The sequence below is a fragment of the Jaculus jaculus genome, chromosome 4 (genome assembly GCF_020740685.1).
Source record: "Jaculus jaculus isolate mJacJac1 chromosome 4, mJacJac1.mat.Y.cur, whole genome shotgun sequence".
NCBI classification, from domain to species: Eukaryota; Metazoa; Chordata; class Mammalia; order Rodentia; family Dipodidae; genus Jaculus; species Jaculus jaculus.
The window spans coordinates 42,845,392-42,870,550 of NC_059105.1; the positions used below are offsets into that span (position 1 = coordinate 42,845,392).

Consider the following 25,159-nt stretch of genomic DNA (forward strand, 5'->3'; position numbering starts at 1 on the left):
AAAAAATAGGAGGAAGAAGGGGAGGAGGAAAGAAGAAAGATGCTGGTTCACAGGGAAGGCAACATTTGAGACCTTGGGTTCCGGGAGTGATCCAAGAAAATAGAGTCTGAGGCTGGGGAGGATGGTTCAGTGGCTAAAGTCGCTTGCTTACCAAGCTTACAAGTCTGTGTCTAGTTTCCCAGTACATCAAGCCAGATGCACAAAGTGGCACATACATCTGGGAGTTTGTTTGCAACAGCAATTGGCTCTGGTATGTCCATTATATCTATCAATATCTCTCTCTGCTCACAAATGAATAAATAAACAAAACATTATACAGAGAAAGTGGACTCTGAAATGAGATGTCTAGACGTCGGTCACTTGCCATCTAGCTGGCAGTGCTGTGTGAAGCACTAATAGCTTCTGTTGAACTACTGGAGAAACATAATGAAAGACCAGAAGTGACTAATCACCAATTAAAGCTTAAATGGAAGAGCTGCCGGGCGTCCTTGGAAGTATATAGAGTCTTACAGTGCAGGAAAGGCTGGTGGGTGGATCCAGGACTTAATATTAACATAGCTTTAGAAGTAGAAACTTGCAGCTTCTGCATATCTGTTACACAGAATGACTGTCCTGATTGGGAAGGACATAACTGTCTAGAGTCTCCTGAATCCTGTATAGAAGTGGGCCAGTCTTCCTTGATAAAAAGCTAGAATCAAGACCCTCATAATAGGAGGAAAAAATGATAACATCAAAATTAAAGAGAGATGGGCTGGAGAGGTGGTTCAATGGTTAAGGTGCTTGCCTGCAAAGTCTAATGACTCAGGTTCAGTTCCTCAGTACCCACATAAAGCCAGATGCCCAAAGTGGTACATGCATCTGGAGTTTGTTTGCAGCTGCTGGAAGCCCTACAGCACCCATTCTTCTATCTCTTCTCTCTCTCTCTCTACTTGCAAATACATAAATAAAAATATTAAAATAAAAAATTCCAAACCGGGCATGGTGTTGCACGCCTTTAATACCAGCACTTGGAAGGCAGAGGTAGGAGGATCGCCGTGAGGTTCAAGGCCATTCTGAGACTACATAGTGAATTTCAGGTCAGCCTGAGCTACAGTGAGACCCTACTTTGAGGGGAAAAAAAAAAGTTTAAAAAATTTATAAAGGCTAGTATCCCTCCCCCATTTTAATTTTATTTATTTATTTTATTTTTTGGTTTTTCAAAGTAGGATTTCACTCTAGGTCAGGATGATCTAGAATTCAGTCTGTAGTCTCAAGTTGGCCTCAGACTCACAGTGATCCTCCTACTTCTGCCCCCCAAGTGCTGGAATTAAAGGCATGCACCACCACACCTGGCTATTTTTTTTTTAACTTTTATTTAGTTATTTGAGAGAGGCAGATAGAATGGGCATGCAAGGGTCTCTAGCCACTAGAACAACCTTGTGCATCTGGCTTTATGTGGGTACTGGGGAAATCAAACTTCAGTCCTTTTGCTTTTCCTGCAAATGCCTTAACCACTAAGTATCTCTCCAGCCTCTCCCTTTTCTTAAAGATGCAGACACTTCTGTCTTGTAAGACAAGAGGTGTTTCATGAAAGAACTTTCCTTCCCTTTCCTTCTGGGCACCAGATCAACAACTAGGGTGAAGTCATTCATCACTTAGCCTGGCAAACCCTGCCCTTGCTAAGGGAGGAAAGGGCCAACTCAAAGAAGATGAAAGACCTAGACAACAGGCTCCACTTATAGTGCAGGTAGCCAGACATGAACAGCTAACCAGCAAGACTGGTGGTGCAGTCAGGTTCGCATTGCTGGCAGAAATCACCCAACCAAGAGCAGCTTTTGGGGAAAAGCATACAGACTCAAGGGGAAGCTCCGTGATGGCAGGGGGAAATGATGGCATGAGCACAGGGTGGACATCACCCTCTGGCAAACATAAGGTGGACAATAGCAACAGGAGAGTGTGCCAAACACTAGCAAGGAGGCACTATATGGCTATAACACCCATAAGCCCGCCCCCAACAATACACTGCCTCCGGGAGGCATTAATTCCCAAATCTCCATCAGCTGGGAATTAAGTTTAGGGGGGACATCTGAATTAAATCACCACAACTGGAAAGGGTTAAAGCTAGGTTAAAAGGGAGGGGCTCATGAGGTCCTCCTATCCCTTTCAGAGGAGCTATTGACAGTTAATGGTTGTTGACGGAGAAAGAGTCATGTTCCTCAGTGGTATAGCCACTGGTAAATTGCTCATGCTGCCCTCACTCATGTTCATACAAACAACCCTAATTAAACTCAGTGGGTCACAGAAAAACATAAATAAGGGGCTAGGGAGATGGCTCAGCAATTACAGGCACTTGTTTTAAAGCCTGTGGGCTGGGGTTCAATTCCTCAACCACCCACATAAAGCCATTTGCAATGGCAAGAAATCTTGGCATGCCCATATACACACAAATAAATAGAAAAATACATGAAAGCTGGGTGTAGTGGTGCATGCCTTTAATCCCAGCACTCAGGAGGCAGAGGTAGGAGGATCGCAGTGAGTTTGAGGCCACTATGAGACTACATAGTTAATTCCGGGTCAGCCTGAGCCAGAGTGAGACCCTACCTCAAAAAACAAAACAAAACAAACACACAAAAAAGAAAAATACATGAAAGTGGGATGGTACTAATTGGGAAGAAGAGTTTTATCAAGAATGAGAAGGGATACAAGAGAATAAGTGGGTAAATATGGTAAAATGCATTATATATGTACACATATATATGAAAATTTCAAAAACAAAATAAAATTTAAAAACAGAAGCAAAAAGAAGGAACTTTTTAAAAAATTTTTCAAAAGATTTATTTTATTTATTAGAGCAGGACAAGGAGGGAGAGAGAGAGAGAGAGAGAGAGAGGGAGAGAGAGGGAGGGAGAGAGGGTGAGAATGGGCATGCCAGAGCCTGTAGCCACTGCAAACGAACTCCAGATGCATGCACCACCATGTACATCTGGCTTATGTGGGACCTGCAGAATCCAACCTAGGACCTTAGGCTTCGCAGGCATGCACCTTAACCACTAAGCCATCTCTCCAGCCCAAGAAGAAACTTCTTATCTCCCAATTTCTAATTGAAACTTTTTTTTTTTTAAGAGCTGTGGCTGTCAAGGATAAAGGAGAATGTATGTATGTATGTGTGTATGTATGTATATAATTTGCAAGCAGAGACAGAGAGAGACAATGGGGACACCATGGCCTTCAGCCACTGCAAACAAACTCCAGATGCATGTGCCACTTTGTGCTTCTGTCTACCAAGACACGAAGACCTGCAGGAATCTATGGAGAATCTATGCACCAGCAGAGTGTTCTTAGAAGCAAAAATGTTGTTCAATCTAGAGAAGAGAAATCAAGGACACATTATCTTAGGCTAGAGAGATGGCTTAGCAGTTAAGATGCTTGCCTGTTAGACTCTCTAGATCCCATTTAAGCCAGATGCACAAGATGAGGCAAGAGCAAAGTTGCACAGGCCCACTAGGTGGCGCAAGTGTCTGGCGTTTAAATACAGTGGCTGACGCCCTGGCAAGCCAAAATCTGTCTTTCTGTAAAAAAAAAAGATGTAGAGTGCAGAGGTGGTGGTACTCAACATATCCACACAAAATTTATCTATCATGCTACACAGAGCATGAAGGATGCTAGTGAGCAGTCACAAACTCATGCAAGTAGTGCCCTCGGTTGCTTTGCTGTGCCACATGTGGTATCCAAAGAGATTAACATGACCTCAAGTACATGGTCAAGAAGTGTTAAACTGATAACTTGAATTCTGCTTTCACATATGAACATACTAGAATTTGACTGTGATCCCATCTAGTTACCTCTTTTTCCCCCTCTTCTTTCAAGGTAGTTCTTCCTTTTTTTTTTTTTTTTAATGTAGGGTCTTACTCTAACCCAGGCTGACCTGGAATTTACTACAGAGTCTTAGGGTGGTCTTGACTTCATGGTGATCCTCCTACCGCTGCCTCCCGAGTGCTGGAATTAAAGGCATGTGCCACCATGCCTGGCTGTCTTCATCCTTTTTGTCCTTCTCCATTCTCCATGTTAAAATGTTAATGAGGGAAGCTGGACAGATGGCTTAGCAGTTAAGGCACTTGCCTGTGAAGACTAAGGACCCAGGTTCGATTTCCCAGAATCCACATAAGCTAGATGCACAAGGTGGCACATGCGTCTGCAGTGTCCGTTTGCAGTGTCTGAGGCCCTGTCCCGTGCTCTTTCTCCCTCTCTCTCTTTCTCTAGTAAATAAATAAATAAGGGCTGGGGAGATGGCTTAGCGGTTAAGTGCTTGCTTGTGAAGCCTAAGGACCCCGGTTCGAGGCTCGGTTCCCCAGGTCCCACGTTAGCCAGATGCACAAGGGGGCGCACGCGTCTGGAGTTCGTTTGCAGAGGTTGGAAGCCTTGGCGCGCCCATTCTCTCTCTCTCCCTCTATCTGTCTTTCTCTCTGTGTCTGTCGCTCTCAAATAAAAATAAATAAATAAATAAATAAGGCCGGGCGTGGTGGCACATGCTCTTAATCCCAGCACTTGAGAGGCAGAGGTAGGAGGATCACCATGGGTTCAAGGCCACCCTGAGACTATGTAGTGAATTCCAGGTCAGCCTGGACTGGAGTGAGACCTTACCTTGAAGAGCCAAAATAAATATATTAAAATAAAATGTTGATGGGCTCAGAACAGTGCAGGCCTTGTGAGGGTACCAGAAAACACTGCCGGGTCATCATGCACCAGCAGGTTCATGCCAGGAGGACAGCGACCCAGAGCCTGCCTTTGAATTGTGTAGTTCGTTCGTGCTTTCGGCCCCATCTTCCCTAACGTTCCCTGACATTGCCTTTAGTGTTGGTGTGTGTAAGTGTGGGTGTGCAAGTGCCATGGCATACATGTGGAGGTCCGACGACAACCTTGTCTTCTACCTCATTTGAGGTAGGGTCTCTCCTTGTTCATAACTGCTTCAGAGGTTCTAGAAAATTCTCCTGCCTCTGTCTTTCTCAGCATAGTGCCTTGGATTACAGAAGCCTCGTACATCTGCTGGCCTTAAAAATATTTTATTTGGGGGCTGGAAAGATGGCTTAGCGGTTAAGCGCTTGCCTGTGAAGCCTAAGGACCCCGGTTCGAGGCTCGGTTCCCCAGGTCCCACGTTAGCCAGATGCACAAGGGGGCGCACGCGTCTGGAGTTCGTTTGCAGAGGCTGGAAGCCCTGGCACGCCCATTCTCTCTCTCTCCCTCTATCTGTCTTTCTCTCTGTGTCTGTCGCTCTCAAATAAATAAATAAAAATTTAAAAAAATATTTTATTTGGGAGCTGGAGAGATGGCTTAGTGGCTAAGGCACTTGCCTGCAAAGCCAAAGGACCTAGGTTCAATTCCCCAGGACCCATATAAACCGGATGCACAAGATGACACATGCATCTGGAGTTCATTTGCAGTGGCTGGAAGGCTTGGCGCACACATTCTCTCTTTTTCTCTGTCTCTCTCTCTCACTTTGCCTCTTTCCCTCTCTCAAGTAAATAAAATATTAAAAGAAACATTTTATTTATTTATTTATAAGAGAGAGAGGAAATATAGAGAGAAAATGGTTGTGCCAGGGCCTTTAGCCACTGCAAATGAACTCCAGATGCATGTGCCACCTTGTACATCTGGTTTTACACGGGCACTGGGGAATTGAGCCTGGATCCTTAGGTTTTGCAGGCAAGTGCCTTAACCACTGAACCATCTCTCCAGCCCATCTTCTGGCATTCTTTTGTTTGTTTTGAGGTAGGATTCCTTGTCTGTTTACATTTTTCCAAACTGATGCGAAGATTGCTTGGTCTGGCTTATTGCCATTCATGTTAACTTCAACCTTTCACATCTGTCTGTGCTCTTGCCTCCCTCATTTGATAGTTAATGTTCTATTTCATTCACATGTTCTTCAGAGTTACTCATTTTTCTGTTTTATCCTGCATGTAAGTGATCTTTACTGTATAAAATAATCCATGCAATGTCCACCAGTGTGTGGATGGAGGACCAAGAGCCCTTGCTTCTGAATTCACGTCCAGCCCTCTACCAGCTGCTTTTGTGAGCTCAAGCAAGTTTGGGCAAGTTTACTTGATTTTTTCCTCAATTTTCACCACCCCTCCCCTCAGTTTTCTACTGTATAGGATATGTTTTCTTACCTCACAGGGGTGTCAGGAAGGTTAATAAATGTTAGTACAGTAGTTAAAGGCTGTTGTTACCTTCTCAGGTGCAAAGCACCCAATGAAAAGCAAGTGGAGGAAAAGAAAAAGCAAGAGGGAGTAAAGTTGTTAGGGTTACAGTCTCAAGGGGAAGCTCCATGATGTCAGGGGAAGATGGCAGAGCAGAGACTGGACTACGCATTCCTTGACATAGCAGGGAGCGAACAGGATAGTGAACCAAAGGGAAACTGGTAAGCAAGGGTCCAGCGCTGCAGCACACCTCCTCCCGCACGACTCCACCTCCCAAATTGCCATCAGCTGGAATCAAGCTTCCAGAACACATGAGTTTATGGAGGACACCTAATTCAAATCACCACAGAGGCACTTACTTACAAAGCCTGTCAACCTGGGTTCAGTTCTGTAGTATCCATGTAAAGCCAGAAGCACAAAGTGGTACATGCATCTGTAGTTTGCAGTGACAAGAGTTCCCGACATGGATATTCATTCTGTCTTAAATATACATATTTGGTTTATCGAGGTAGGATCTCACTGTAGCTCAGGCTGACCTGGAATTCACTGTGTAGTCTCAGGGTAGCCTTGAATTCACAGTGATCCTCCTACCTCTGCCTCCCAAGTGCTGGGATTAAAGGCATGTACCATCGCATCTGGACTCTTTTTCTCTATTTATTTATTTTGGTTTTTCGAGGTAGGGTTTCATTCTACCTCAGGCTGACCTGGAATTCCCTATGTAGTCTCAGGGTGGCCTTGAACTCAAGGCACACATCCAGCTCTTTTAAATATTTAAAAGTTATTTTAAAAATACTTTTAGGGCTGGGCATAGTGGTGCACACCTTTAATCCTAGCACTTAGGAGGCAGAGGTAGGAGGATCGCCATGAGTTCAAGGCTAGTCAGAAAAAAGGGGGAGAGGGCTAGAGAGATGACTTAGCAGTTAAGGAGCTTGCCTGTGAATCCTAAGGATTCAGATTTGATTCCCTAGTAACCAGGTAAAGCCAGATACGCAAGGTAGTATGTGCAGCTGGAGTTCATTTGCCGCGGCTAGAAACCTTAGCATGCTCATACTCTTTCCCTCTCTGCCTCTTTCACACATTCTCTCTCAAATAAATAAATAATGTACTAAAAAAGGGAAAAGATAGGCTGGGTGTAGTGGTGCATGCCTTTAATCACAGCAGTTGGGAGGCAGAGGTAGGAGTATCGCCATGAGTTTGAGGCCAGCCTGGGACTACAGAATGAGTGCCAGGTCAGCCCATCTATCTATCTATCTATCTATCTATCTATCTATCTATCTATCTATCTATCTATCTATCTAAAGAAAAAAAAGTCAAGGCCTAAACGTCTTTGTTATAATGACTATTTACTGAGCCTACTTTTCCACTGGAAAAACAAAACTTGCCATAGGATGGAGAGCCCACAGTATTGTTCTGCAGTGTTTCCAGGGGCGCTCCCCTGTAAGGAGATCTGAACTGGGTGTGGTGTTTCATGCTTGGAATCTCAGCAGAACTTGAGTGGCTGGAGTTGGATTGCTATGAGCTCAAGGCCATCTTGGACTACACAGTAAGATTTGTATCCAAAAACATGGCTGTGTTGTCCTCTTTGGAGAAGACTACACCCTTTCTGGAAGATTTCAATTCTTGAGACACCACCCAGAAACCTGTCTGGCTGATCTTTCACTTCTGCCTTCCTATGGGCAAGCGCTTTCTGTACTCTCTATTCTTCCTTCTTTCTCCCAAGTTCTTGTTTTGTTTTGTTTTTTTTTTTAAGCTTAGATGGATAGGAGCAGAAAAGAAATGTGACATAATCTGTGCTTTTAAAAATTCACTTTGGAACATGGGATTTTTTTTATAATCATGGATAATGCTAATAAAAATTTTAAAAAATTCACTTTGGAGGGCTGGAGAGATGGCTTAGTGGTTAAGGCATTTGCCTGTGAAGCCAAAGGTCAAAGTTCAATTCCCCAGGACCCACATAAACCAGATGCACAAGGGGCACATGCATCTGGAATTTGTTTGCTAGAGGTCCTGGCATGCCCATTCTCTCTCTGTCTCTCCTCTATCTGCTTGCAAATAAATAAAAATTCACTTTGGGGGCTGGGGAGATGGCTTAGTGGTTAAGGTGCCTGGCTGAAAAGCCTAAGGACCCAAGTTCTGTTCCCCAGTACCCACATAAAGCAAGATACACAAAGTGGCATGCAATGGCTGGAGTTGGTTTGCAATGGCTGGAGTCCCGAGCATGCTCGTTCTCCCCCCTCCCCGTCTCAAAAAAATAAAAAAAAATTATATAAAATTTCACTTTTGGGCTGGAGAGATGGCTTAGTAGTTAAGCACTTGCCTGTGAAGCCTAAGGACCCCGGTGCGAGGCTCGATTACCCAGGACCCACGTTAGCCAGATGCACAAGGGGGCGCACGCGTCTGGAGTTCGTTTGCAGTGGCTGGAGGCTCTGGCATGCCCATTCTCTCTCTGTGTCACTAATAAATACATAAAAATAAAATCTCAGAAAAACTATTCATAAAAAATTACAGCTTTATTTGTCTTAAAAAAGGGAACTGGAGAGATGGCTTAGTGGTTAAGGCTCTTGCTTGCAAAGCCTAACCACCCAAGTTTGGTTCCCCAGTACTCATGTAAAACCAAATGCACAAAGTGATGCATGCATTTGCAGAGGCTGGAGACCCTGGCACATCCATTCTTTCTCTGTCTCTCTTCTAGCAAATGAATAAATTTCAAAAGTCAGAAATGAAAGAAATAAAACTAAGATCTGCCCTGAAAGCTTAATATTGGAGACTTACTGTAGCTACTTCACATTTTATGGTGACACAATGACCACAGAGTTAAAAGCAATGACTCATGTACCATAAAAAATTTAAGGCAAGGACACTACTATATTTGCTTTTCTTCAGAAATCATTTCCTACATATATCTTTCACAAAAGGTGTATGCTAACTCAAAGCAAAGTCTGAAAATGTCAGGTGTGTGGTGTGTGCCTGTAATTCCAGAGTTGGGGGAAGAGGGAAGACAGGAGGATCTAGCTCACTACATAGTCTACCTTAATCAGTAAGCTCCAAGTTCAGTGATATCCTGTCTCAAAAAATAAGATGGGGCTGGAAAGTTCGGCAATTAAGGCGCTTGCTTGCAAAGCCTAAGGACCCAGGTTCAATTTCCCACTACCCATGTAAAGCCAGAAACATAAGCTGGAGAATGGGTCTGGAGTTTGTTTGCAATGGCATGAGCCCTTGACATGCCCATTCTCTTTCTCTATTTGCAAAATATATGTTAAAATATTGATTTAAGTGTGAGGTTTTAGAGCTGGGCCTGCTGGCACATGCCTATTTTCAGGAGAATCAGAATTTCAGGAGAATCAGAAATTCAAGGTTATCTTTGGCTACACAGGAAGTTAAAGGCCAGTCTGGCCTACCAGCCCTGGTCCAAAAAAACCACTGCTGAAGATGTAGCTCATTTGATAGGTCATTTGCTTGCATGCAATGTGTGAGGCCCTGGTTCTAAAAAAAAGAAAAAAATTCTGGGCCAGGAATAAAGTTTCAGATTTAGGGAGGTATTTCACCAAAATATAAAATAAATCCTAACATCACGGTTTAAGAAGCGCTGGGTGTGGTGGTGCACGCCTTTAATCCTAGCACTGGGGAGGCAGAGGTAGAAGGATCGCTGTGTTTGAGGCCACCCTGAGACTACATAGTGAATTCCAGGTCAGCCTGCACTAGAGGAAGGCCCTACTTGAGGAACAACAACAACAACAAAAAAACAACAACAAAAAAACTCATGAAGCTTAAATGGTGGCAAGATTATCAATCAGGGTTACTAAATAATTACATTACATATGCCCTCCACTGTAGTTTCTCTGTCTCTCTCTCTCTCTCTCTTGGTTTTCCGAGGTAGGGTATCACTCTAGGTGTAGCCCAGGCTGACCTGTGATTCACTATATTTCCTCAGGGTGGCCTCGAACTCTCAGCAATCCTCCTACCTCTGCCTCCCGAGTGCTGGGATTAAAGGCGTGCGCCACCACGCCCGGCTCATTCTTTTTTTTTTTTTTTTCCTTTGATACAAGACGTCTCACTAGCCCAGGCTGGCCTCTTAATTCAATGTGCAGCAGAGGATGACCTTGAACCCCAAATATTCCTGTTTCCACCTCCCAAGGCGTGGAGTTGCACCTAGCGCCACCACGCGCCGTTCTAGGGTCCGTTCTTAATAGCCGGGTGGAATCCGCTTTCTTCCGGGGTAAGCCATCATTCCTTCCCCGACAGAACTTCACATCCTCTAGGCAGCCACTTCCCACTCAGGGCCCTCCGCACCCATGATGCACCTCGCGCTTCCCTCTAGGTGGCAGCTCAGTCACGTGAGTCGGGGCGGCGCGCGTTCTCGCCTGCGCACGCGCAGAGCGCGGCCCCCGCTATTTCCCCCTCCTCCCCCCTCCCCCCGGTGGCGGCGGCGGCGACGAGCGGAAGTCCTTGCGAGCGCTAGTTCCGTCTGTGTGTTCGAGTGGACAAAATGGCGAAGATCGCCAAGACCCACGAAGGTAAGCGTCCTTTGCCCCCTCTTTCCGCGCTTCCTCCGCCGTCGGCTTGCGGCGACCTCCCGTGCTAGGTTCGCGCCTCTGCCCGGGCGTGCTTTCGTTGGCGGCCTGGCCCGCGCTCCGGGGACCTGGGTCGGCTCCTCGTCGGCGGCGCAGGCCGCTGCCCCGCGTAATGGCGTCCTGTCTGTCGTAGCCGCGACAGACGCTTTGTTCCGTGTTGGGATGCCGCCGCCTCGGAGCTTGGCTTGTGTCTCCGAGCCGAAGGCCTCGTTAGCGCGCTTCGCCGTCGAGGACCCCGCTGTGAGCCGCAGGCCCCGTCGCCTCTCCTGGGGCGCTGTCGTCGGCCGTGGTCGGGCGCGTCCGGGAGGCCCCGGGACTCGAACTCGCTTCCCCCAGGCTCCGTGACCTTGGTTATCGGGATTGCGTGTGTGTGTGTGTGTGGGGGGGGGTCTTCAGACGTCCAGATCACGTGACTTTCCTTTGACAAATTGATGAGGGCACAAGATCTGGTACTTTCTCCCTTTAATGACACCTTTCGTACTCTACTGATGCCTCTGCTTGGGGACTGATCAGTAGAACACCAGCTTGAAACAGGAAAAGCGCATTTGATCGATGGCCGAAGCTTTTGCGATCGCTTATATGGGGTTGAGTATGCAGAATGAGGAATGTGTTGGGAATAGACCAGAAACCATGAGAAAGTTACCAGAGAAGACGGAGTGGGGCTTGTCAGGTTGGATCAGCATTTCTAGATTTTGTTTTTTTGACTTGACATACAAAGTGTACACTGGCATGTACTGCACTGTTCTTTCTGGTTGGTGGGTCAATATAGTGTGTGAGAGATAACAGGCTAGGACTGTCGGAAATTTTACGGTCTGAAGGGAGAAACAGTCGTGCATGCATTTGAATTAATGTGTCTAAACGGCGTGTTTAATTTATGCTGAGTTATTTTAGAGAGATGTTGACGTGTCGCCGATCTAAAAGTGTCAATTAGCTTTAAATTAGAGGGAGGAAATCTGAGCCTGAGAGAACATCAAGTAACAAGGCAGTGAGTCTTGAAAGGTGTGGTCGAGTACTCTGTGGCAGGAATTAGTTAAGTCGAGAGAGGGTGGTTAGGATCAGAAAGGGACTGGCTGTGAATAGTTGGGCCGAGTGAAGGAACAGAACTCCTACACTATTTTTTCTTTTTTCGAGGTAGGGTCTTCTAGTTCAGGCTGACCTGGAATTCACTAGGTAGTCTCAGGGTGGCCTCGAACTCATGGCACACATCCGGCTCTTTTTTTTTTTTAATTTTTTATTTATTTATTTGAGAGCGACAGACATAGAGAGAAAGACAGATAGAGGGAGAGAGAGAGAATGGGCGCGCCAGGGCTTCCAGCCTCTGCAAGCGAACTCCAGACGCGTGCACCCCCTTGTGCATCTGGCTAACGTGGGACCTGGGGAACCGAGCCTCGAACCGGGGTCCTTAGGCTTCACAGGCAAGCGCTTAACCGCTAAGCCATCTCTCCAGCCCCGGCTCTTTTAAATATTTAAAAGTTTTTTAAAAATACTTTAAGGGCTGGACATAGTGGTGCACGCCTTTAATCCCAGCACTCGGGAGGCAGAGGTAGGAGGATCACCATGAATTCAAGGCTAGTCAGAAAAAGGGGATTCTCCTACCTCTGCCTCCCAAGTGCTGGGATTAAAGGTGTGCACCACCACGCCCGGCTCTCTCCTACACTATTTAAACCCAGAAATAGTCTTGGGTCTTATTCTTCTGTCTAGAGATTTTGCAAAACACTCAGGGAATTTAAAGACGTATTACTGTCCATTCTGGTAGGTCCATCACGTAGGGGTACTTAGTAGCTTTGATCACATGGTATTGGTATCTTCAGTATAACATATCTTGGGGTTTAAAGTGTAAGTGTAAAATTCTGACCAGATTTTGTATTGCAGAAACCCAACTAAAAGCCTTGGTCAATTGTAGTTCATTGGCAAAACTTACCCCCACCCCCCCCTTTAAAGAAATTTTTTTTTTCCTAGGTAGAGTCTCCCTCTAGGTTAAGCAGACCTGGAATTCACTATGTAGTCTCAGGGTGGCCTCAAACTCTTAGCGATTCTCCCACCTCTGCCTCCTAAGTGCTGGGATTAAAGGCTTGCGCCACCAAACCCCACTTAAACGTTGTCATTTTTTTTCCTGTTTTTTTTTTTGAGGTAGGGTCTCAGTCTGGCCCAGGTTGACCTGGAATTAACTATGTAATCTCAGGGTGGCCTCAAATTTATGGCAGTCTTCCTACCTCTGCCTCCAGAGTGCTGGGATTAAAGGCATGAGCCACCACTCCCGGCCAAATGTTGCAATTTTTTTTTTTTTTTCTTTTTCAAGGTAGGGTCTCACTCTAGCCCAAGCTGACCTGGAATTCACTATGGAGTCTCAGGGTGGCCTCGAACTCACGGTGATCCTCTTACCTCTGCTTCCCGAGTGCTGGGATTAAAGGCGTGCGCCACCACGCCCGGCAAATGTTGCAATTTTTAAGTGCTGCCTTAAAGAAGATAATTGTAGGAGTGTTGTCTCTGAGCATACTACTGTACATCACTGTTGGATATGAATGAATATAATAAATTTGTAGTAAAAATACATAGATATTTACATGGCCTTATAACGGTTTACTGCGGAATATAATTTTTCATGCTCCACTCTTGATTTGTTAAGTCCTTTTTGATATGGTGGAGCAATATTTCTTGATTTTTATTTTTTTTGAGATAGGGTCTCACTGTAGCCCAGACTGGTCTGGAACTCATTGTGTAATCCAAGGCTGGCCTTGAACTCACAGCAATCCTCCTTCCTCTGCCTCCTGAGTGCTAGGATAAAAGGCATGCACCACCATCACACCTGGCTGATTTTATTTTATTTTATTTTTTGATTTTTCGAGGTAGGGTCTTGCTCTAGCCCAGGTTAACCTGGAATTCACTATGTAGTCTCAGGGTGGCCTTGAACTCATGGCAATCCTCTTACCTCTGCCTCCCGAGTGCTGGGAAAAGACATGTGCTACCACCACCCAGCTGATTCTATTGCTGATTTTATTTATTTATTTTTTTGGTTTTCTAAGGTAGGGTCTCACTCTAGCTCAGGCTGACCTGTAATTCACTATGTATTCTCAGGGTGGCCTTGAACTCATGGCAATCCTCTTACCTCTGCCTCCCGAGTTTTGGGAAAAGACATGTGCCACTACCACCCAGCTGATTCTATTGCTGATTTTATTTATTTATTTTTATTTATTTATTTATTTTTTGGTTTTCTAAGGTAGGGTCTCACTCTAGCTCAGGCTGACCTGGAATTCACTATGTATTCTCAGGGTGGCCTTGAACTCTCCTACCTCTTGAGTGCTGGAATTAAAGGCGTGTGCCACCACGCCCGGCTTGATTTTATTTTATTTTTGAGGAGGGCTATTCTAGTACTCTTTATAAATTTTTGTGTAGTCTTAGAATAGTCTTTTTTTTTTTTTTTTTTTTTTTTTGAGGCAGGGTCTTATTCTAGCCTCACTCTGTAGCCCAGCCTGGCTTTAAACTCTTAGCAATTTAGCATCCTCCCGAGTTCTGGGATTATAGTTGTGTCATAACATCCAGTTTAGAGTAGTTTTGCTTTTCTTTATTTGTTATATTTTCTTCTGCTCTGAGATTGGTATCCCCAATACCTGGTGCTCAAGTAGTCAGCATTTATTGATGAACAGATATGGGTTGTATTTTATTATTTATTCATTTATTTATTTGGTTTTTCAAGGTAGGGTCTCACTCTAGCCCAGGCTGACCTGGAATTCACTATGTAATACAGGGTGTCCTTGAACTCATGGCAGCCCTCCTACCCCTCCCTCCCAAGTGCTGGGATTAAAGTTGTGCACCACCATGCCTGGCGCTACACACACACACATTTTTTTATTTGAGAGAGAGGGTCTTGTCCCAGGTTGGCCTTGAACTTCTGATCTCACCTTTACCTCCAAAGTTTTGGAATTGTAGGGCATGTTCCACCACGCCCAGTGGAGGTATTGTAAAAGCTTTCAGAAAGAGAACCTTCTTTTATTTATCTAAAAAAAAAAAAAAAAATCCCCAGGTAGGGTTTCACTGTAGCCCAGGTGACCTGGAACTCTGTAGTCTCAGGTTGGCCTTGAACTCACGGCAATTTTCCTACTTCTGCCTTTGGAGTGCTGCACCACTCCTGGCTGGTTTTTTATTTATTTAGATATATTTAAAAATTTTTTTTGTTCATTTTTATTTATTTGAGAGCAACAGACAGAGAAAGAGGCAAAGAGAGAGAGAAAATGGGTGCTCCATGGCCCCCAGCCACTGCAAACGGAACTCCAGATATGTGCGCCCCTTGGTGCATCTGTCTAACGTGGGCCCTGGGGAATTGAGCCTGGAACCAGGGTCCTTAGGCTTCACAGGCAAGTGCTTAACTGTTAAGCCATCTCTCCAGGCCTAGATTTGTTTTTATTTATTTATTTGAGAGTGACAGACAGACATAGGAAAGGGGGGGAGAACTCCTTCACAGGCAAGCACTTACCCACTAGTGTTTAAAAAGTCTTTTATGAGAGAAAGGAGGAGCGAATGAGATAGATAGATATGGAGAGAGAATGGGCATGCTAGGTACGGGTCTCCTGCTGCAAATAAACTCCAGGAGCATATGCTACTTTGTTAGCTTATATGGGTACTGGGGAAAAGCCATTAGGCTTTACAAGCAAGCACCTTTACTGTTAATCTCTCCCTTCCTGTCTCCTAAGTATCTTTGAGACACAGAATTGCTGTGGAGCCCTACCTGGCCAGGTATTGGCTTTGTAGCCCATTCTCCACCATGCCTGCATTTTCCCTCAGTGCTGAGAGCCATCAATCCTAGCACTTTGAGGGAATGCAACATAAGCTTTTGCTAGTGAAACTTATTCTGTAGCTCAAAAGAGGGCCTTTAAACTCATTTTTGGTAGGCTTGGATATATTCATTTGGCAGTACTGGGAAACAGGGCTTACTCGTGTATAGAGAACTTCCTGACTGAGGAAAAAAGGTTAGGTTAGCATAAAATTTTGGAAGGTTTTTAAATCACAAAATTTCATTTTAGCCAATGAAGTGCCCTCTTCCCCCGTAACAAGTTTCGGTTTTAGGAACATTACTGGAAAATTTAGAGGCAGGTAGGGCAACTATTCTTAGGCTGTTGGAGTACTTGGGAAGGGGACTTGGAGTTGAACCTCAGTAACTCCCCCCTTTCCCCAGGAGGTAGGGTCTTGTCCTCTAGCACAGGCTAACTTGGAATTTACTATGTAGTCTCAGGGTGGCCTTGAACTCATGGTGATCCACCTACCTTTGCCTCCCAAGTGCTGGAATTAAAGGTGTACACCACCACCCCTGACCCAGAGTAACTTTTCTAATAATTATTATAGTTGTCCAAACATTTCTGTTAAAATCAACCTAACATCCTCTTAACCAACCTGATGATTTTTTAGTTAGTCAGTGTGGTTTATGCTTTCTTTCCAGGATTCAGAGAACTAAAGGTATGGATTAAGATGTTTTAGACTTCCTTGCATATTACATTGTGTCAAATAGTAAGTACAGTTTTCAGTGAATAATCTTGCAGTCTAGCAATCCTTTTTTTTTTAATTTAATTTATTTACTTTTGCAAGCAGAGAGAGAATATGAGTCAATGAGTGGGCACACCAGGGTCTCTAGCTGCTGCAAACAAACGCAGATGCAGAAGCCTCTCTTTATCTGATTTTATGTGGGTACTGGAGAACTGAACTTGGGTTGTTAGGCTTTGCAGGCAAGTGCCTTAACTGTGGAGACATTTCTGCAGCTCCCCCCCTTCTAAATATTTACTTGCAAGCAGGGGGCCAGGAGAGAAGGATCTAGCAATTAATTAAAAATTTTTTTTAACAACTTCCATGATTGTATGCAATATCCCATGGTAATGCTCTCCCTTCCCCCTCTTTCCTCTTTGAAACTCCATTGTCCATCATATCCCCTCCCCCCTCAATCAGTCTCTTATTTTGATGTCATGGTCTTTCTTCCTCTTATGATGGTCTTGTGTAGGTAGTGTCAGGCACTGTGAGGTCATGATATCCAGGCCATTTTGAGTCTGGAGGAGCACGTTGCAGAGTCCTGCCCTTTCTTTGGCTCTTACATTCTTTCCACCACCTCTTTCGCATTAGACCCTGAGCCTTGGAAGGTGTGATAGAGATATTACAGTACTGAGCGCTCTGGTCACTTCTTTCTAGCACCATGATACCTTCTGAGTTGTCCCAAGGACACTGCCATCTGAAAAGAGAAGATTCTCTACTAAAAGTGAGAGTAGCATTAATATAAGGGTATGAACATTAAAAGAAGTGCTTACTGTGCAGTTTCATGAGCATAGTATATGCATTTAGCCAGACAGCAGCAGATGTTACAACCCTAGGGCTTAAAACCTGTGTTTTAAGTTTTCAGTATCAGGGATGTAATACCTTCCATGGAGCAGGCCTCCAATCCACTTAGAGGGCAGTTGGTTTCCACCATAATAGACGTGCTACCATTGTACCCACTGGCTCATTTGGCCTGGCTGGCCAATTATAAGGCTTGCAGTGTCCAATGTTGAGGATCTTCACTGGTGATTTCTCTTTCTCCCATTGAACTTGTATGCAGAATGGTCTCTCTTTTAGTTTGGTAAGGTCTCACTCTAGCGTAGGCTAACCTGGAATTTACTCTGTAGTCCAGCCTGGCTTCAAACTCACAGTGATCCTCCTGTCTGAGTGCTGGGATTAAAGGCCTGTGTCATCACACCTGGCCTCTAATTTTTTTAAATTTTTTTATTGAGGTAGGGTCTCACTCTGGCCCAGGCTGACCTGGAATTCACTATGTAGTCTCGGACTGGCCTCGAACTCTTGGTGATCCTCCTACCTCGCGCTAGGATTAAAGGTGTGTACTACCACGCCCGGCCTCCCACCCGCAGCACTTTTGGTTGCAGTTTCCTATAGTCTGCAGGGGAGGGGGAAGGTGTCAGTAAAACATCCATCTCCTCTTACAAGCTTCTACCACTGTTGCTGCAGGCTTGCATGGGGCCTCCTGCAAAGAAATCACCAAGGAAATGATTGGTTCTAGGAGTAAGTATGGTTTTGAAACCATACTTGAGGTATGCCTTATAGTAGCCATAGGAAGGAAATCTTACCAGAGTGGCACATTCTAGTTTCCTTCCACCATAATTTCAGTGGCAGTGAATTGTGCTCCCACGTATTTCTAACAAGCTTATTTGTTACCTGAATTAGTTCTGTATGATACCCAATGATAAGAAATGAGAAAGACCTTGTTCTGGACAGTTTACTTTGAAAACTATCTTGCTGAGGTTGGCCTTGAATTCCTGATCTTCCTGACATCACCTTTCCAGGCATGTGCCAACATGCTCAGCTTGAGGGGACATCTTAAGCTCTTTATTTATTTTTTACTTTTATTGTCTTTGCTGGGACCCATATGCTCCCTGCAGCAGGGATGGGGGGGGGGGTCTGCAGAGGCCCAGAGTACACCACCAGAGTGTGTTGCTCTCGTTACTTTCCTGTCTGATCTGGAACTGAGCCAGGGTTTCTTTTTACTAATTTCAGAACTTGGGCCGGGGGGAAATGTCTGTTTTCCCGTGGAACTGGGTTTACAGGGGTGCATGGCCATGCCCAGCTGTTTTATGTGGGATCTGGAGGTTTGAATGCAACAGTGTCAGGTTCCCTCAGCACCCCCATATTTGTAAAGGAAGCACACTTAACTGCTGAGCTCTCTTCAGCCCTAGCATGACTCTTGTAAATACAACTGCTGTTATCTTAATGTTCTCTCTCTCTCTTTCTCTGTATATGCTTTGTTTTGTTTTGTTTTACTTATTTATTTATTTGAAGTGGGGGCTTAATCTAGTCCAGGCTCACCTAGAATTCACTCTTTAGTCTCAGACTGCCCTCAAACTCATGGCGATCCTCTTACCTCTGCCTCCCAACTTCTCCAAAGGAGTGGGGTCAGCATGGGTTCAGTGGGGTAAACACCAAGAGAGATTTAAGTGGCTGTAGCCTCTTTTGGCTAAAGACTAGTGGGAGCTTCTTGTTGGAGACCATGATTTTGGTCTCCATAGGATTCTGGCTCCGTTCCCAGTTCCAACTAAGGGTTCCATTCCACAGAGCAGATCTCTTAGCCATTCAGAGAGCTGTTGGTTACCTACCTAGGCTGGGTACCACTGTTACACAGCCATGTCCACCTTGTCAGGGTAGTTGCTTTTGAATAGCACTGTCTCCTGTGAGCACACAAGGTTGGTAGCCATTTTCCCTCAGCAGCTCATGTAGGCTTTATTTATTTGAGAGAGAGAGGCGGAGAGGCAGATAGAGAGAATGGGATCTCCAGGGCCTCTGGCCAATGCAAAAACAAAAAACCAGACTTGAGACACATGTGCCAATTTGTGCATCTAGCTTTATGTTTGTACTGGGGAATTGAACCAGGGTCCTTAGGCTTCACAGGCAAGTGCCTTAGCCACTAAACCATCTCTCCAGCCCTATTTTACTTTTTATTTAAAAAAATTGTTATTTTTATTTATTTATTTGAGAGTGACAGGCAGAAAGAGGCAGATAGGGAGAGAGAATGGGTGCACCAGGGCCTCTAGCCACTGCAAACAAGCTCTAGATGCTTGTGCCCCCTTGTGCATCTGGCTAACATGGATCCTGGGGAATTGAGTCTCGAACCAGGTCCTTAGGCTTTACAGGCAAGTGCTTAACCACTAAGCCATGTCTTTAGCCTTTACTTTTTATTTTCAAGGTAGGGTCTTACTTTAGTCCAGGCTGGCCTCAAACTCACAGTGATCCTCCTACATCTGCCTGCTAAGTGCTAGGCTTAAAGGCATGCACCACACAATACCCAGCCACAATTTTTAAAAATTTCTCTTAACTCTCCCAAAAGAGAGTAAGAACGAACATCATCACTGGCAAATAACAGTTGTAGCAAAACAACTCTCAAAGCCAGCTTTACACTCAGGAGAGAACACAATACCTTCTTATGGATTCCAGTACTACACACAGAGAACATCTAGTAATGAGCTATAGAAATGACCCTGAAAGTATAGTCTTCACAGTACTATTTTTTAAACATTTTTTTGGGTTTTGTTTGTTTGTTTATTTGAGAGTGACAGACAGAGAGAAAGAGAAAGAATGGGTATGCCAGTGCTTCCAGCCACTGCATAGGAACTCCAGACATGTGTGCCTGCTTGTGCATTTGGCTAACATGGGTCCTGGGAAATGGAACATTGAACCAGGGTCCTTAGGCTTCACAGGCAAGTGCTTAACCACTAAGTCCTCTCTCCAACCCTTTTTTAAACATTTAAAAATTATTTATTTGTTTATTTGAGAGAGACAGAGAGAGAAAGAGGCAGATAGAAAAAAATGGGCACGCCAGGGCCTCCAGCCACTGCAAATGAACTCCAGATGCATGCGCCACTTTGTGCATCTGGCTTATGTAGGTACTGGGGAATCGAGTCTTGAGCCGGGGTTCTTAGGCTTCATAGGCAAGTGCTCAACTGCTTGCTATCTCTCCAGCCCCAGAGTACTTATTTATTTATTTTTGAGGGGGAGGGAGAGAATGGGTACACCAGGGCCTCTAGCTACTTACTATAAATAAACTCTAGGTATATGTGCTACCTTGTGCATCTGGCTTTATGTGGGTAATGAGGAATTGAACATAGGCACTTTGGCTTTGCAGGCTAGCTCTTTAACCACTGAGCCAGCTCTCTAGCCCCCCTCTTTTTTTAATTTTTTTCTCATTTAGCCCAGGCTGATCTGGAACTCACTATGTTATCTCAGGGTAGCCTTGAACTCATAGCAATCCTCCTACCTAAAGGTATGAGCCACCCTGCTCGGCTTATATTTATTTATTTATTTGAGATGGAGAGAGTGAGCGAGAGCATGATGGGTATGTCAGGCCCTCTAGCTGCTGCAAAGCCCAGATACCTGTGCTGCCATGTGCATCTGGCTTACGTGGGATCTGGGGATTTGAACCAGGGTTCTTAGGCTTCACAGGCAAATGCCTTAATTGCTAAGCCGTCTCTCCAGTCTCCCCCTCTATCTTTTTATTTATTTAGTTAGTTTTCTTTTTTTTTGGTAGGGTCTCAATTCACTCAGGCTGGCCTTGAACTCGAGGCGATGATGCTTCTGTGTCTGCCTTGTATCCTTTTCATCCAGTCCAAGATGTTACAGTCCATTGAATGGTGCTGCCCCCAGTTAAAGTGGGTCTTCCTGTCTCAGTTAACCTAATCAAGCAATTCCTCATAGGCATGCTCAGAGGCTAACCTAATCTAGATAATTCCTCACTGGTGATTCTTGGTCCTGTCAGACTGACAATATAAAGTATCACAGGTGCTGCTTGGAACTTCATATTGTGTTCTCTTTTTTACAGATATTGAAGCACAGATTCGAGAAATACAAGGCAAGAAGGCAGCTCTTGATGAAGCCCAGGGAGTGGGTCTTGATTCTACAGGTTATTATGATCAGGAAATTTATGGTGGAAGTGATAGCAGATTTGCTGGATACGTGACATCAATTGCTGCAACTGAACTTGAAGATGTAAGTCACTGATTGGGCTTAAGTTTTTTAGAGAAAGCAAGAAATAGAAACTTTTTTTTTTAAACCTAGTTTACTCTGGAGAGAGCTGATTATTTTTAATTTGATTTTTGCTAATTGTGAACTTCATTGTTTGAACATATTGCATATTGGTCATTCTCATTAGGTTCCCTCTTCCCCACCTCCATTCCTCTAAAGGTTCTCCTCAATAAGGTTATACTATTATTCAGTGTGGGGTTATGAATGCACTAGTCAGTCTTGTAGCATTGGACAATGCCATAGGCTTTTCCTTTCCATCTTGTGACTCTTAGAATCTTTCTACCTCCTCTTCCACAATGTTCCCTGAGCCTGGGAGGAGAGGCACTGTTTTAAAATTTAATTTTGTGGGTAATTTTGAGACAGGGTCCCCATGTATCCCAGGCTAGCCTCAAACTGCCTATGTAGCCATGGCTGGTCTTGAACTCCTGAGCCTCCTACCTCTACCTCCTGGGTTATGGGATTATAGTTGTGAGTCACTGGGTCCCCCACTTTCCTCCCTTTACCCTCCCTCCCTCTATTGTTTTTGAGACAGAATCTTCCTATGGAATCCAGGTGCCTCAGTCCCTTGTGTGCCAGCATTCTAAGGTTCAGAAACTGCCTGGATGTACCTACCTCAGTCTTTCTATTGAAGATTTCTGTCACGTAGCACGTACAAATCATTTTGTTGTAAAGTGAATCCCTGTTGCTACCTAATTTTATTTTTTTTTTGTTATTTTTTTTTTTTTTTGGTTTGGTTTTTCGAGGTACGGTCTCATTGTAGCCCAGGCTGACCTGGAATTCACTCTGTATTCTCAGGGTGGCCTCGAACTCAGGTGATCCTCTTACCTCTGCCTCCCTAGTGCTGGGATTAAAGGTGTGTGCCACCAGCCTGGCTCCTAATTTTATCTTGAATAGCCTGTGGAAGAAGTGACTTGACTGTATGTCACTACAGGCCTGTGTGTTACTTTACCCAGTTTCTCTGACCTCATTATTTCTGAGGATCAAACCCTTGGTCTTGCTCACTATAGACACTTTAACACCGAGCAATTCATGCCTTAGCCCATCCTCCTCAGTGTTTGTTTTTGAGACAGTGTGTCACTATGTAGACCAGATTAAATGCTAGGATTACATATATGTACTTAACTTGTCCTAGTGACTTGATGCTAGCATGCTTAGCTTTTATGACTTGTTTCTGTTTTTTCAAGGTAGAGTCTCTCTCTAGCCCAGGCTGACATGGAATTCATATAGTCCCAGACTGGTCTGGAACTTATAGCTATCCTCCTTCCTCTGCCTCTTGAGCGCTGGGATTAAGAGAACTGAACCTGGGTCCTTTGGCTTTGCAGGAAAGCGCCTTACCCGCTAACCCATTTCTCCAGGCCTTTAGCCCCCTTTTTTGTTGGTTTTATTTATTTTTTAGATGTATCTTACTTATTTGTGAGAGAGGGAAAGAGAGAATGGGTGCGCCAGGGCCTCCAGCCATTGCAAACGAATTCCAGACACACGTGCCTCCTTTTGTATCTGGCTTATGTGGGTCTTGGAGAATTGAACTGGGATCCTTCGGCTTTGCAGACAAATGCCTTAACTGCTAAGCCATCTCTTCAGCCCTTATTTATTTTATTTTTTTGAGACCTGGCCTTTGTCTAGTCTTGAATTAATTCTCTATTCCAGGCTGGCCTTAAACAGTCTTTCTAATTCAACCTCCCAAATGCTAGGAGTGTATGCATAAGCCACTGTGACTGACTTCTGCACACTTTTTACATGATTTACCGTTAGACAAACTTTTTGGTTTTCTGAGGTAGGTTATCCCTCTAACTAAAGCTGAGATGGAATTCTCTATGTAGTCTCAGGATGGCCTCGAACTCAAGGCAATCCTCTTACTCTGCCTCCCAAGTGCTGGGATTAAATGCGTGTGCCACCATGCAAGGCTTCCCACTAGATAGACAAACTTTGTTTACAGATTGTCTAACTGGTTATTTTTGTGACATTCAAGTCACATTTTACTATTGGCATAAAACTTATCTCCCTGCCTCCCTTTTCCCTTTTTCCTTACCTTTTCCCTTTTCCTTTCCCTTTCTCACTCTAGCCCAGGCTGATCTGGAACTCACTCTAACCACAGGCTGTCCTAGAACTCAACATTGATCTCTCTTACCTCTGCCTGGGATTAAAGGAGTACACCACCATTCCTGGCAGCACATTTTTTTCTTGAGAGATATGTGGAAATATGAAAGTCTCAAAGATGAAATTTTTAGAGGCTGCTAAGAGGCATTTGTCCCTCACTTTTCTTTTTCAGTATTTTAAGACAGGATCTTGCTATTGTAGTTCAAGCTAGCTTTGAACTCATTTTGAGCTCATTACAGCTCAGGATGCTCCTGCTGCTGCTGCTTCTGAGTACTGGGACTACAGATTATAGATATGCACTCTTGTCTAGCCTTAGCATTTGGTTCTCTTACGCCAATGATAAAAGACAGTAATGGCTTTTTAATAGCTAATGTGTATTTCGCATGCTAAGAAAGAAATTCTCATTTTATATTTTTAAATATTTGAGGAGCTAAAATCTTAAGAATAACTAGTTAAAATATTTTATTTATTAATATTCATGAGGCAGACAGACAGAAGCAGAAAGGCAGGGTGAGTGAGTATGGGTATGTCAGGGCCTCTTGCCACAGCAAACAAACTCCAGATGCATGTACCACCTTGTGTATCTGGCTTTATGTGGGCCTGGGGCTTGAATCCAGGCTGTTAGGCTTTGCAAGCAAGTGCCTTTAACTGCTGATCCATCTCTCCAGCCCTAGAGTTGCAGTATTTAATGCCAAGAAGGTAACAGCATATAAACATTGTTCTTTTTAATCATACCACTAGGATTCTATAGTTAAACCATGTTAAAAAACTTGACTGACCAAAGGGAAGCTGAAGAGTTCTCAGTAGAATTGTTAGTTGATAAATTACAAATTTATTTTTAGTTTTCCTTTTTTTAAAAAATTGATAACTTCCATGATTGTAAACAATATCCCATGGGAATTCCTTCCCTCTCCCCACTTTACCCTTAAATTAGAAATTTCATTATGCTGATATTTAAGTTCTAACATTTTGTTTTGGCTTTTTGGGGGGTTTCATTGCAGGATGACGATGACTACTCATCATCTACAAGTTTGCTTGGTCAGAAGAAGCCTGGATATCATGCTCCTGTGGCATTGCTTAATGATATACCACAGTCAACAGAACAGGTGATTTTTTAAAAAACTTTATTGAGCTTAATAAAAGTGAGGTCCTGTGGGAGCCCATAAACTTTAGTATTCAATTCTGAGAATGCTTTGAGAGAGCTGATTTGGGGAGAATTAGATAAAATTGTGTTTATAATAGTATTCGTTTGGTGAAGCAATGACATGCATATATTTTCCATATGTTATTTTCATATGCCTAGCCAAACTTTCACCACTGAGCAATATACATTTCACCAATCCCTACTCTTGTTAGTTTTTGTTTTGTTTTCTGTATCAGCTTTGTTTTTCTTTTTAATATTTTTATTTATTTATTTGCAAAAGCAGAGAGAGAGAATGAGAATGTGTATACCAGGGCCCCTAGCCACTGTAAACAAATTCCAGATGTATGTACCACTCTGTGCATCTGGCTTTATGTGTGTACTGGGGATTTGAACCCAGGTATTTAGACTTTGCAGGCACAGGTATCTTAACCACTGAGCCATATCTCCAGCCAAAGACTTTTTATTTTGTGGCAGGGTCTTGCTCTAGCCCAGGCTGACAAGGAATTCACTATGTCGTTTCAGGGTAGCCTTGAACTCATGGCAATCCTCCTATCTCTGTCTCCTGAGTGGTGGGATTAAAGGCATATGCCACCATGCCTGTCAATTTTATTTATCAAAATTTTTTTTTATTGACAACT

General features: G+C 44.1%; 1 protein-coding gene and 1 pseudogene across 2 annotated transcripts in view; one reads left to right on the top strand and one right to left on the bottom strand.

Annotated features, from left to right (window-relative positions):
• The first annotated feature begins 10,576 nt into the window (after positions 1-10,576).
• Sf3b1 (splicing factor 3b subunit 1) overlaps positions 10,577-25,159 on the top strand; it is a 56,941-nt gene continuing 42,358 nt past the window's right edge. For both annotated transcript variants that reach the window (XM_004653610.3, XR_006636860.1), the window contains exons 1-3: positions 10,577-10,687; positions 21,078-21,244; positions 24,379-24,483. In XM_004653610.3, coding sequence (XP_004653667.1) covers positions 10,660-10,687; positions 21,078-21,244; positions 24,379-24,483 — 300 coding nt within the window. In that variant the 5' untranslated portion in view covers positions 10,577-10,659. The remainder of the gene's footprint in view (positions 10,688-21,077; positions 21,245-24,378; positions 24,484-25,159) is intronic.
• LOC123460322 lies at positions 19,557-19,756 on the bottom strand (annotated as a pseudogene).